The 15,123-nt window shown below is 40.3% G+C and overlaps 1 protein-coding gene across 2 annotated transcripts in view; it reads left to right on the plus strand.

Annotated features, from left to right (window-relative positions):
* TBCEL (tubulin folding cofactor E like) overlaps nucleotides 1–15,123 on the plus strand; it is a 233,275-nt gene that overhangs the window by 183,926 nt on the left and 34,226 nt on the right. For both annotated transcript variants that reach the window (XM_086956794.1, XM_086956793.1), the window contains exon 6: nucleotides 5,908–6,034. In XM_086956794.1, coding sequence (XP_086812920.1) covers nucleotides 5,908–6,034 — 127 coding nt within the window. The remainder of the gene's footprint in view (nucleotides 1–5,907; nucleotides 6,035–15,123) is intronic.

Consider the following 15,123-nt stretch of genomic DNA (forward strand, 5'->3'; position numbering starts at 1 on the left):
GACTGACTGCAGGACCCAAGTGCTGCATTAATGACACATTGAGATCATATTTGCTGTACATTGGAACTAGATACTTCAATAGTAATGTCACATCAAGAATGCACATATTACAATAGAGTTGCCTTCTAAGTCTACACACTGCAGCAACTACTGCTCTAGATTCCACATTCTCCAGTTATTACTCCTTAAAACCGCTGTATTGCGCCAGGAGAACCTGAAAGTAAAAAATGCAGAGTAAGTACCGCTCTGGAACCTGTGTACTGCTTCAGGGCCCCCTACGAAGCACATTATACTATTGAAGGGTCAGCAGCTAACACACTTCAATTGGGACACCTTTCAGTTATGCACAGTGTAGGAATGATTCATATAGAAAGCACACACTGCATTAATGCACTCAGCACCTATAGAGTGAAATGGAGGCACCTGCAAAAGAAGGCACACTGCAACCCTTAATCCTACACACAATGCAATTACACCCCTCATAACCCATGCACTAGTGACAAAACCTATGTATGCGCATTGTAATGACGACACCTCTAGATGCGTGCACATAGCAGCACTGTTACTTAAGAATCCTCAGACTTTTCTAATCATGTCTTCTGACCCAAAACACTGCAATTGTGACTCTTTGCAAATATACATTGGGAGTATATACATTGGCACTGCTGTATGTTGTACTAAATGCAGCAATGTGAAGTATATGTTGGAGAAGTCTGAATTTATTGTGATTTGATTAGACTGCCATGGTCCACCATAATCATGCTTTTCAGTGTGCTGTAGGTAGGGTCAATGTGTGGAAACACTGACCTGTGGCTGTGTTGTGGCATGCTTGCTTGTGCTTGGGTCAAATGTGAGCCAACAGAGTTTGAGTCCTGACAGGTTTATTACCAGCAGTTGATGCAGAGCTGTGAGCATTTTCAGACCACCAAAACTCTTGTGCTAACAGCACTGGGCTGTCCGAGAATGACATCTTACTGATGTGGTTAGCACAGTGCGGAGTTGTGATTCTGTGAGTATTGTAAGCCAGATGTGTTTGGGTGATGTGCTTTCTTTCTACAATTCGGGTTTGTGTGGATGCAGGTCTTACAGTCACGGTAGGTGCTGGCGCAGTAGTTACCGAAAGGGGGGATATGTGATGCTGTGTTACTGCTGTACTGTAAATGTGTATTGTGGTTAGCAATGTGTGGTGATGCTGTGGTAATCAATTTTGGGGCATCTAATGACGCTTGGGTACCAAAGAAAGGATATGTGATGTTGTGGTTCTCACAAGATAGATGTGTATTTTTGTCTTATTAAAGTTGTATGCTGATGCTGTGATCGTCCCTGTTGGGATCTGTTTATGCTGTGGTTACCACTGTTCGTTGCCTGATTACTCTGTATTTACCGGAAGTAGGATGTGTATTGGTGTTGTGATCATTATTGTAGCCACATGCGATGAAAGTAGTTTATAGAGTTGGGGACCACGTTATAGCACCTAAACATCTTGACACTCTGCTCCTTACTCATAGGTCCCTGTGCAGCCTGTACTGTAGATGCTGCCTGCTAATCAGCCCTGTGACACTTCCGGCAGTTAATGGCACCCAGTAATCTACTATTATACATTGCTTGGGGAACCTGAACCCATTTGGTCCTGGTGCTTTGCTTGCAAAATCCCACCCAGCTTTTCCTAACACCTAGTACTTGAAAGCAGAAAAAAACCTTCTCTAGTAATCTGCCCACAGAGCCCAACTCACTCTGCTCAAGCTGTTGGCACCTATTGTTATGTCTGCAGGACCTAACTCCCCTATTCCTTGATCCTGGGACACTGCAGATTCTGACCATGTAATATTCATATCTGATACCGTCTTAAGAATGACACCTTTCCTCGTGGATCCTGACACACTGCCTGCAAATATTCACCTTTCTTCCGCTTAATGCTGGAGCACTTGAAGCTGAACCTGACCTTTCGGCTCTCTGGCTTGGTAACACTGCCTGCAATCCCTGCAATGTCATCAATGAACTGTTCATCTTGATTTCCATTATTGGTCAAAAATAAACTCAAAATACTTCAATAACAGCAGGCTAATACCGAGCTCATTGAGCAGCACAGAGTGAAAGTGGTTGTGATGAAGGTGGGTGCTTGGATACCAAGCAGTACAGAACAAAAATGACACACATTACAAAAATCTGTCACTTTTGGGAGACCCTTGTAGTGGAGCGAGGGCTGCGGTACAGACACCCAACCTTGCACAGCACAGATTTTTTATTTTTTATTTAAGAGGTTTCATATAGCGCTGGCCAGACCTGAAGGTATCGGAGCGCTTTACAGCAGATCGCAGAGAAATCACATAAAAGAGACAAAGGTAAACATAAGTGTTCAAAAGCCCCAGTGTGCTGTGCGTCCAAGGTGCGTCATTGAGGTAGAGAGGTGCAGAGGTAGTCTTGATGCGTGCACAAAGTCTTGGGCTGGATCTTCCTCCGAGAGGCGGTGAACGAGGAGGGGTTTAGTGAGCGGGGATGAGGTAGGGAATGGTGGAGCATTGGCTGGTGGCTGCAGAGTGCAGGCTTGGGTGTTTCGGATTTCAGTTCTGGAAGGCACAATTGAGGTAGAGGTCTTTTAGGAGTCATTTGAATTTTATAAAGGAAAGTATAGTCCTGATAACGGCAGGGATGGAGTTCCAGATTTTTGATGCGTTTCCTGCGAAGGATCGTGGCGCGTTTTATTCGTTTGCATGTTTTTAAAGGGATGAGTAAGAGGGCGTTGGAGCTCCTGAGGTTTCTTGACTGGCCAATTTTTTTGTTGAGTTTGGAGGCCAGGTAATCCGGTTTCCCTGTGTGCAGGGCTTTGTGTGTGAGGCAGGCAGTTCTAAAGCTTGCACACATTTCCTCTGGGAGACATTTTAGTTCTCTGAGTGCGGGAGATAAATGGTCATATTTTTTTACATCGGTGACCATTCTGGCAGCAGCATTGAGAGTTGTTTTGAGTGGTGCTAAGTGGGAGAGAGCTGTAACGGAGAGGACTGCGTTCCCAGAGTCCAGTCTAGATAACACCAGTGGTTGGGTGGCTTGTTTGAGGTCCATGGATGAAGTGTGTAATTTTGTTGAGAAGCTTCAGATTGAGGAAGGCACTCTTCGCGGAGATCTTAATGTGTTTGGTCATGCTTAGTTTTTGGTTGAGGGTGCTGCCTAGTGATTTTACCGAGTTAGCCAGGGTGAGATTACCGTTGAGAGCATCTATTGCTTTCAGCCATTCTACGATTTGAGGGTTTTCTTCTTTGTTGGAGATGAGGAGGATTTCGTTTTCTTCTTGATTGAGTTTAAGGTGGTTTGTTGATAGCCATTGTTGAACTTCTCTAATAGTGTTGTTGAGCCTTAGAATGTCGTTAATGGAGGTGGTTTCCAAGTAGATCTGGGTGTCGTCTGCATATAGGCGGAAGGGGATGTTGGCTTTTTTCAGAATGATGGTGAGGGGTTCCATGTATATGTTGAACAGTTGAGGGGAGAGTACTGAGCCTTGGGGGACTCCTCTGTTGACGGGCAGTAGGTCAGACGTAAAAGATTTGATTTTTATCCTTAGGGAGCAATTGTGAAAGGAGGAGGAGAACCATTGAAGGACCACCTTGTCCTACTCTGTCTTTGAGAGCCTTGATGAGAAGATTGTGATCAACAGTGTCAAAGGCTGCCGAAAGGTCTAGGAGGATGAGTAGGCAGCATTGGTCAGTATCAAGGGATTTGAGGATGTCATCCACGATGTTAAGGATCGCGGTTTCGGTGCTACGGCCTTTTCTGAAGCCCCATTGGTGATGATTTAGCAGGTTGATGTTGTCAATGTGCTGATTCAGTTGACGGAGAACACATTTTTCGAAGATTTTGGCTAAGAAGAGGAGATTGGAAACCGGTCTGAAGTTGTTTAGGTCGTTGGTGTCTAGGCCTGGCTTTTTCTGTAGTGGTGTGACTTGGCCGACTTCGAGGCAGTATGGTATGATGCCGGTTTTTAAGGAGCTCTTTATGATTTCACACCATAGTGGTGCAAGCGAGAGTTTCACCTTTTTGGTAATTTGGGTGGGTACATGGTTGAGGATGTGGGATGAGGGCTTTGAGGAGGAGATTAATTGAGAATCTCCGCTTCAGGTACGGGGTCGAAGGAGCTCCAGGCTTTCGTGAGGAGCAAGCTAGAGGTAGTTTCAACTGCTGGGGCTAAGTTTTTGCAGGAGGGATTGAGGTTGATGTCAAGTGATAGCTCAATCTTGAAGATTTTGTAATTGAAGAAGTTGGCAAAGTTGTCACATAGGTTTTTGGATGCCTGGACTGGGGTTGCAGAGGACCTGGAAGTTTGCTGCTTGATGATGTTTAAGAGTTTTTTGGCCTGTTTTTCGCGTTGTCAAGAGCTGTGCAGAAAAAGTTGGTTATTTCGTTATGGATATGTTTTTTGTACTTTCTTCTTGCTGTTTTTGAGTTTCTCGCAGAGGCTAGAGGAGGGATTATTTCTCCATAGACGTTCTGTGGCTCTAAGTTGCCTCCTTTCGTCGTTAATGTCCTTGTTAAACCAGGATCTGGAGGAGATGTTCCTGGATTATTTCAGGGGGGCTAGTTGATCTAAGATGGAGGACATAGTTGTGTTGTAGTGGGATGTGAGTTCTGTTGTGGAGAGACCGTCTGGGGAGATGGGCAGGAGGGTGCTTATTTTTTCTTCTAAGTCGACTATGATGATCTGTGTTAGGTTTCTTGTCCTTGTGGTGGGGTCTTGGATGGGACGTTGGCACATGATCGGTTGCGAGATGCGGAATAGGATTAAGTGTGGTCTGACCAGTTGACCGGTAGGATGTGGTCTATTGTGATTATGTCATGTTGGGCGATGATGGCATTCAGGGTTGCCCCTCTGTTATGAGTTTATTTTAAGCAGTGCTGGGTAACTTCATACAGTAGAAGGAAGGCTCAGATTTGTCTGGATTCCCATAAAAATACTTTTGGAATGTCTGTAGTATTTGTTGGATGTCAGGGATGCTGGGGAATACAACGCTAGTCTCAAGAGTGACACAAATGATGTCCCGCACCCCAAAATCTGACTGCATGTCTGGAGCTAGAACTGATGTGGTAGAGGAAATAAAACTATTTAAAAACATGGACGTGGTGGTCTACCACTGTTACCTTGAGGACGTGGAGCAAGTCTGTTGCATGGGTGGTGTACTAGGACATCGCCAAATTAATATGCATAATCGATTAGTGCTCACCCACTGCTGCAGCTTAGCCTCAACATACAGAAGACAGAATCCAAAACCTGGATGTTGGGCTGGAAAATATATACAAGCGAGAGGCATCACTTGAAAACAAATGCTGGATTCTCAGAGTACTGCTGTAGGGATTGAGTTGCAGGTGGGGGAATGCTAGGTTACAGCATGAGGCCAAGTTGTATGGCGGGTACCATTAAACAGTGGGGGTATGGACGTATCAGAAGAACATGAATGATCCATTTATACATTGATTCTCCATGTATGTGTGCACTGGTTCTAACAGCGGGGATGCCGTGTGGCTATGATCAGCAGGTGTGTCTGTTTATGCATGTGTAATTGTGTGTGCACCCTTCCTTGCTTATCATGGCAATGGAGAGTTAAGTCACTGTGGTTATCGCAGTAATGATACATGGTGGTGTATTTGTTGTGTGGGCACTATGAATCCGAGTTTGAAAATGGATGCCTTTTGAAAATATAGAATTTATATGTAATATGCTGCAAAGCTGAAGGGGGGCATTCTTCTGAATGAGGGCGTGGTTTTAAGTAGGTAGTCAACTACACATATATTTTAGTGTGGCTTTGAAGATATCTCCACTGGAGTGAATGCACAGTAACGGGGTTCTCTCCCAATTTGTCACAGATTGTATTTTGTGTCCTGCCTGTGCATCATTTCTAAACCCATTATTTTTTGAAGCAGGTCTGAATTCCTGGGAAGACATTGATAAGCTCAATTGCTTACCCAAACTTAAGGAGGTGAGGTTATTAGGAATCCCACTACTGCAGTCCTACAGCACGGAGGAGCGCAGGAAGCTGGTAATAGCAAGGTGTGCCCTTTCAGTCTATCTGCTCTGTGAATTAAGGTTGGTGACTGGGTGTAATGTTTGTGTGGGTGATTCGACCCTTCAGGGTGTAAGTGCAGTGCTTCATGCTCTGGAAGGGTTTAGGATGATTTACTTCTACAGTGAAGGATTTGCTATTTGTAGGGTTAGATCTAAGATAGTTGTTATGTCTATATGCTGCTTTCTGGATGCTGGTAGGGATACAGCTATGCTCGGCTGGCTCTGGAAGAAGTTGGCAGATTTGCATGTTTTTTTTGTTTAAATAATGAGATTTTACTTGATTGTTTTGTTTGAGAGTTTGTGCTGAAGATTTTACTGAGAGGTTTTGTTGGTGAAACCACAAACACTGATTCTAAGACCATCTGATTGATCATCATAACAGTGTTTCTTTCCCTCCGTCAATTCCTAAAACACTTACTTATTTCATGTTCTTTTCCACGCCCTGTTCTCAATTCCAACAATGCGTATTTCCCTAAACACGAACTGTATGTTTTCTGCCACTATGCCATAACTGAAATTGTATCTGTGTGAGTTTGAATCTTTACATTGGTTCGTCTCTGATCATTTTGTATTGCGCGGTGTGAATGTATTTTCTAGAAAGGCAGACAGTGGACGAATGAGGCAAACTGCATGCATGTTCATTATATTGCTTTGACTGTATGCGGTGTGGCAATTCCTTCTAATATCACATTTCTGTGACCTTTTTAGTGCATCAGAAACACAAGCGGGCTACAAAGGAGACAGTAAACAACTTTACACAGTAAATGGAGGGAATTCTAAAAATATATATATATATTTTTGTAGCAACCAATTTACTTAAACTCTTTGTATGTGTATGTGTTATGGCCAATATAGTGTACATTTCTTCTCAACTCTATAACTGCCCTAAAATATTAATGGCTGGATTCATTTGCACAGATAGGTTTGCCTACTTCAATCTGTGCTTCTGGTGAGATAGCGTAGGCTAATGAATTAATGAAAGATGATAATAACTCTCTTTACTAATTTGGAAGTCTACGTTGACACATCACTCTTTCTGGATGCACTTTACAGTACCAGTTGAAAAAACTGCTTCATAATTAGTTGTAATCCTAATTTATACTCAGAAGAGCTAAATGCAGTGCTTAATCAGTTCTTTGATAATCTTTTAGTAAGGAGCAGTAAAAGTTTGGATATGCCCAGCATTTGAGTAGAGGTGCCAAATTGTACCATTGAGCTGTAGAGTTAAACTTTAGGTGTTGAAGACAAAATAAGATGAGTAGCTGTGTACATTTACCATCATATAGAAAGCGGTGGGTTATACTAGTGTTATGAAAAGTTCCTGTGGGAGGACCAAATAATCTATACAAATTTAACATTGGAGATGGATTATAATATGTTTTAAAATGCATGGTTTTTGTCCAAGAGCATCCAGTTTGGTCATGTGTTAGGGAGAAACCAGGATCAGAACCCTTAGTTCCATAGATAATAACATCGCTATTTAACCACTTCCCCAACCAGGTGATAAAACACATTTAGTCCTCAAAACCTAATACTGATTAAAAATTGTTATGTTATAAATAGAACTTCACTATGCCATTGGAAGAAACCTCGTCTTTTAAAAAGCATAGAGCTATTTTATCTTTTATTTTAATAAAGAAAGAAAATGAAGAAAATAAGACTTTAATTAAATATTCAATAAATATAAAACTGTTTTCAGTAAGCAAGTGATTTAACAATATCCAAAGGACATAAATTACCAAAATGCTAGTTACTCGCAGGAAAATAAAAAGTAAAGTGAATGAACAGCATAACAAAGGTACTGTATACTTTCAGGAAGATTGAAAAACTTTTTTCTTGACAGTGGGGTGAGGAATTCTGTCCTCTAAACTTTAAAAGGTATTTTAGATGTGCCCTTTCAATTAAGCTTAATGTGTCCAAAGTCTGTTGCTAAAAGTAGACCAACAAGCATTCACCTGGCAAATAATTCCCATTCTAATTCTAGGCTCCCAAAAGACTGTTACTGAATGTTTTTATGATGTTAATAATCAGCATAAAAATTACTGATCACAAGACATTTAAAAATCACATGATTTAAATCAGAATTTAAAATCACAAGGAAACAATAATCATTAAGGAATCGATTTGACTTCATAATATTAGTCATCCAAGACAAATCTACTATACAAAAAGGATACATTTTGTGTTGTACTTGCAACTCTGGAGTTGGGATGAAGCTTTAACTATAAAGAGATCCAAATATGTCTAGGACGTTGAACATATGAATTTTCCTATTGTCTATCAGTTTTTGTTTTGTCACTAATATCCTCAGGAGACGATAAATTATATTTTATCGAAGCCTTTGAGGGATGAGGGCATTCATTTAATAAGGAACTGCAAACCATGTCTCTTTTTTCCAGGAACCTTAAATAAGGCCCCCTTTGCAGCCTCAATCTAGAATGCTTTAGAAAGCAGAGGGGGGAATGCTTAGAATTCTCTTAGTTGTGGAAAGGGTAGCAGATTTTCAACCTTAAATACTCTGGGAAACCATTCTAGGCCTGTGTTCCATTTTTGCCAGCAAATAATTATATTCTTAGCCATTGTCCTTTTGTTATAACATTGGTGAATTATACTATTATTTTTTTCTCTGCTAAACTGAATTTAAATGTTGGTGAAAGTAATCTGCAATTAATAATAAGGGCCTAATTTGGATGTCAGTCGGAAAGCCTCTGACCGCAGGTCGGAAGCTCTCCGACTGACATCCAAGGTTTCAAATCCAACTGCCGTATTACAAGGACAGCGGTTGGATTTGAAACCCGCCAGTCAATCCGGCTTCCGATGGGCTCAAGAAGCCTGTTGACCAGTCGGAACAGCCACATAATTATGAAGTCAGTTTCTGACAGGCTTTCCTTGTCTGGCTTTCCGACTTGGAGTCTAGAGGGCACCTAGGGTGCCCCTTTGTAATTCCCTGCACCGTGTGACGGTGCCTGCCGCACGGTGCAGAGATTTACAGTGACTCTCATTTCTCTATGGGAGCTTGTACAACAGCACGTTTATGATCGCTGCACAAGCTCCCATAGTGAAATGGGAGTCTTTGACTGCAACATGTGCAGTTGCATCATAATTGTGGTTTGGGACCGCCGACCCCTTGTGTGGTCGGTTCCGAAACTGCAGTGATGTCGGTCGGGGGCAACTCCTAATCCTAATCAGGCCCTACAGGTGCATATGGCCCAAAATGTATGGTGTTTTAGATTAAACTTCATTGGTGGCTCTGAAGCTTGTGAACCAAATATCCAAAATCTGACTGAGGAATAATAAAAGCTGAGAGACAAGGTAAAAGTCAGGAAATTTCACATCATTCTGCTGCTTAAAACATTTCCATACCTTTGGTGAAAATGTTTGTAACGTTAATACAACTCCTAGAAAAAGTAAATACAAATGGGAACATTATCAACTTTAAGGTACATTAAAATTCATTTTGCATCACAATTATTTTTCTGTGCAATTATTTCTTCATTTAACAACTTATGACAAAACAATTACCCCATTTTTTTGTGATAAGAGCGAGAAGGAAATGCCTGTGGCACTCAATGGCTTTCAATTTTAAGACTTAACCAAGAGACAGATTAGACACCTGGATCAATAAAGTATTTAATTTAAGTTTTGTTAAACATTAGCTCTGTTTTTGGAAAAATTGGAAAACTACTCTAAATTATTCAAAGATATATTTATATAGAAAACCAAATATTTTTTATCAAAAATGTATTACAGCGTAAATTCATAAATAGTGAAACATAGAACGCTTTTAAATATAGAGAAACAATAAGGGCACTGTTAAAGAAAGAGACAAACACATGAAGGGGAAAAAAGACATTTAGAAAGAAATAACACCAAAATCTAAAGATTGAAAGACTGTCAAGAACCATTGCTAAAAAGAATAAAGAAAAAAGAAATGGAAGTGATGGAGAAAATAAAGTGAGAAGCAGCAAGCACCACCTCCATTTGCATCCTACCAGACACAGAGGAGACTGGACAAGACTGGGGGAACAGCCGCAAAACGAATCTCTGAAAAGTGATGGGGGGGGGGGGGGGAGAGAAAGAATGGCAAAAACGATTAGTATTAAATAAAAACAACTTGCTATGTTTAAAAAAAATTATAATCCATAATTTATGCAAAAAACTAACAAATATTAGGCTATAAAATGAACTATAAAATGCCTAATCACTCAATACCGCTTCTTAAAAGCTCTTAAGACAGGCAAGATCATCCCACTCATAAACAAACCTACACCTAGGCATTGGTGACATAGCCAACCACAGGTCCATCACTCACCTGCCATTTATCTGAAAGGGTATTGAAAAAACTGTTTACATTCATCTCTAAGATCAAGTTAATGCTTACCATCTTCTACATGACTACCAGTCCAGCTTCAGATCATGCTGCAACATTGACCTACATTATTCTTTGTAGGCAGCTGCATTACACTTTCTAGACAGCACCATTTTGACCACAGATGAACATGACTCCTGTCTCCTGATATTGTTCAACCCCTGATATGCCTTTAACACAGTCGACCATCCCACACTCATACACACCCTCTCAAATGGGAATCCCTGTCAATGTCCCTCACAGTTCTCCCTCTACCTTTCCAACCTATATCAATTTGTTCACCTAGGCACCTCCAGCTCCAAAAGATTCCCCTCACAAGTAGTCCCCTGGGTTCCTTACTGTCCCTTGGCATCTTCAACCTCTACATGGAGCTGTACTTTACTAGTAGGTAAAAAAAGATTTACCAGGATGTTGATGATGGACAAATCCACTTTAAAATCCTCTGATTCAAACATCCAGTGCCTCAAACGCTGCCTGTGCATCATCCAGACATGGATGTCCAGAGCCTACCAGACCCACTAAATGTCAAGCCACTTGGAATCACTCTGGACACCAACTTTACCCTCAAGAAACATATTGCCAAAAAATCAGAAGCAGCTTGGTACCAGCACTGTCTTCTAACGAAAGTGAAATCATTTCTTCAGAGAGCGACTACAAAACTGCTGTTAAAGAACCCGTACACTTGCATCTGGATGGTGGTAATACCCTACTCAGTGGCCTCCAAAACTCCACACTGGCACCCTTTAAGGGCATCGACATGCTGCAACACGTCATCGTCATCCGGGGATTGAAGAAATATGATCTCATCACGCCCATCCTGATTGAACTCTTCTTTACTGGCCTGCACTGTCTTCAAATCTACCTTCATCATTTACAGTGCCACAACAGCCATCAACCCTGCTAATCTTGCAGACAATCTATCTCTTGTGGTTCTCGGTACACCGGCAGCCAGAACACCATTAGGCTGCAGAGTAAGGAGTCAAAAAAAGAGAAATCAAGGCAACAGGCCTTTTCCATTTTTGCACCCAGGATCTGAAACAACATCTCTCTATCCATTTGGATAACCTTATCGATGTTGCATTTAGGAAAGAGCTGCAGATGCACCTCCTTATAGAACACTACATTGCATTGAAATGGATTAACCATCCACAAACCAGCTACCACTCCTATCACTCATGGACTGATTTTATGCTTGTTTTAGTCTCTGTACAGCAGCTACCTTTTGGGTAGGTGAATGCTAACGAGATACCGCATTCATACAAACGCACATACACTCACTGATAACATAAATCAGAAAAAATAGGTCAAATTGCAACATATAATATAAAAGACTACTTAAATTTTTTATTTTTTCTCGCTGAAATTTTTTGATATGTTCTTTGAGCTTCATAGAATTCTTATGATGTATGCCCTTATTATTGTGAGCAACTTAAAAAAGAAAGAATGTGGAAGACCATAGAGTTGGCTTTCGACCCATAATTTTCTTCTACCAAACTGTGATTTTGGTAACATCAGTTGAGAAAAAAATATTATGTCTTGGTCATTTGATAACGCTTCCAGGTCGTGGGTGCAATCAGGGTTCACACACAATTGGACATGACCCAATCATTGTTGTAGCATATGCCTATCTGATGGTTTCACCCAAGGACCACCTTGCGTTACATAAGTGTTCTAGATATGAGATAGGTTCCTGCTAATATAAGTGTTTGAGGTCCATGGGTAAAGGAATGCAAATTCTGATTGGCGTGGCAAACACACAAAATAAGATGCTTAGTATATATAACTTCTTTTGCTTTACTTCATTAAATATAAGTAAACATCAAGACAGCTGACATATGTTTCGTCCAAATGCCAGCCGACCTAGGGCTTTTTCAAGGCTGATACAAAAGTGAACAAACCTACACAGGAACATTAACAACATGGGTTGTGCCACTAAACAGATGGTCAAAAACAGTCAAACGTCAAATGGCGGTCCTAGGAAAATGAGAAGCAGGAATAGAAAGTTAGGCAAAGGGAACAGGGGAATCAGGTAAGGGTAAGAAAAGGAGACAGGAAAGACTGGTATAAGACAAGAGCCGGTATGGGGTAAGTGTAGTACATATATGAATAACGATAGTAATGTGTAATTTTTAGTGCAATATCAATATGTGCAAAGAGTGTTTGTAGGTATAGATATCAGAAATAAAGAATAAGATAAGACATGTGAATAAAGGATAGTGTTATGTAAATACAATTTTAGTACATATCAATAGGTAAATATAGGTAAAAGCATCAAAGATAGTAAGATAAATATATATATAAGAGGGATAACAGAGGGAAAAGGGGAACAACATATTCATGAAATGATATTCAAGATAAAGAAACATGTAGCAGTTTGTTGATATAAACACAGTACACTAAAACATATTCACAATACTTGATTTAACCATATCAGCATATTAGTGACTATCTAGAAGGATATAAGAAATGAAGTGACATGTCAATATTGGTGGGAGCTCAAACAGGAGCGCTCCATGAATTCAGAGTCCGTTAACGTCAATAGGACTTATAATAAGTACATGGGTTTTGAAACATGAAGCCAGTAAGTGAATCAACGGCCTGAAACCTCAAATGGAACCATCAGGAAAATTAAGCATAAGGTTACTCGCAAAGTATAGAATAGTATCTGTTATGTAGCCTTCAAAGAGCATATAGTTCATATATATGGTCAACAGTGAATGAGACCGAAATTGCGACTTACCAAAATTTGATAGCTTCTGAATGCAAGATCTAAATCCTGAGAAAGCAATCAAGAAAAGGGAAAAGAAAAAGAAAATAAGAAGCACAGTTCACCATACACCAAGGATATACAAATCACCGTGGCCATTTGAATTGCTTTCTTTTTTTGGGGAGACCATCACACGCTTAATGACATCCATATATTCCAAGAATTTTTTTATCATGCTTCTAGGTTCATTATTTCTGCTATGTGATCTTATACCCATATGGATCACACTTTGAATATTGAGTCCTTCAATTTGTCAACAGTGTTTTGTAACTATGTTTCTTGCATAAAAGGTAGTAACGGTGCAATGTATTCCAGTAACATTTTCCTGGTTAAGCCCGAAGTAGATTAGTCAACCAAATTGATGGCATTCATTTTCCTAAATAATATTCACAGTTTTAATAGAAGTTCAAATGTTATTTGTTCTTCCCATAAACTCCATGAGAAGAAGACTTGGACTAGAAATGAATTCGACAGGAGTGAAAAAACATTTAAATAATCCGGAATTGCTATAATCAGTACATAGGAACGTTCTAACACAGACCAAACTGAAGTTTCCACACCAGTTACGGTTAAATTAACCTACATACACATATCCTATTGCAAACGTTTAAAGATCTTTGAGCCTGATTTAGAGTACGACAAACTGCTTACTCTGTCACAAAAGTGGCGGAGATCCCATCCGCTATATCAAAAGTGCAATATATCCAATGGCACTTGTAATATGGCGGACAGAATATCCATCACAAATGTGGCGCAGTGACCCATCGGCAAACTCTAAATCAGGCCCTTTGTTATTAATTATGTGTCTTCAGGATCGATATAAAAGAAGCACGGTCACAGACATTTTTTATCAGCATGGATAAATCTCACTCAGCCTGACCTCCATCATGCAATGGCTTCTGCTACTGCACACTGAGGAGATGAAAGCAGCCAAAACTCACACTCATTGAGAATTAGTGGCACCTTGATAAAAACATTCTGTTATGGCCCTCAGTTGTCACCCAGAGCAAAACATGTAATGTAGCTAGACCTGTTTTTGTACATATTTTTCTCGTTCATCATAGTAGCACATGTAACAACTTATATGCTGAAAAGTGCAAATATATCATACCCATTGTCAGAGGATCGCATTTTCTAAAGAAGTATAGAAATGAACCCTCTATCCCTATGTTTGTGACACACATTTTTTGTGTAACTATATTTTCATTTGTAAGAGCGAGGTGGGAAGTAGATTAGCCCATTTTGCTGTACCAGTTAGTGAACTTTTAGCTTTGTTGATTTTAGGCTTTCAGTAATTTTTGGATCACAGCAAATGTAATGGTTTCTGACAGTAAAGTCTTTCTTTTTATTGCCAGTATTGTGAAGCAGTGTTGACCTTTAGTAATGTCTACATGTAAGGGCCATGCCTGGTGTCTATCTAGGCTTGCTTGTGTTTCTTTAATTTCCATTGTTGTTTCTATTCCTTAGAGTGTGCATGTTGTGACAAACAGCCTCAGTTGTGCATACATTGCCCAGTACAGGTCTAGTAACTTGCTCTAATGCTATTTGGATTCCATCAGTGCAGGGAATTTAGAGATAACCAGAGGGTACTTGAAAAAATGCACAGTCTGCTGCCTAATCCACTGTTTGTTGAAAATAGCTCTGTTCTGTTATGTGGCACGTAGATACCTGAGATTTGCTTGATTTCCCCTCCAACACCATAAACCCACTGCATGCTTAGATCTAAACCTGTCATTATACCTTAATGTTAAACTAAATCTTACCCTAACCTGAAACTTAACCCTAGCCATTGCCTGCTAAGTAACCAAAAATGCAATCTCCAGAACAAAGCTGAACCCTAAACTTGAGCCTAACCCCAACTCTTGCCCTTACCCTAACTCCAAATCAAAGTTTACCATAAGTGACACCTTAATCATAAGCCTTTCTCTAGTTCTTAAC

This window comes from Lissotriton vulgaris, chromosome 2_1 (genome assembly GCF_964263255.1).
Source record: "Lissotriton vulgaris chromosome 2_1, aLisVul1.2, whole genome shotgun sequence".
Taxonomy (NCBI): Eukaryota; Metazoa; Chordata; class Amphibia; order Caudata; family Salamandridae; genus Lissotriton; species Lissotriton vulgaris.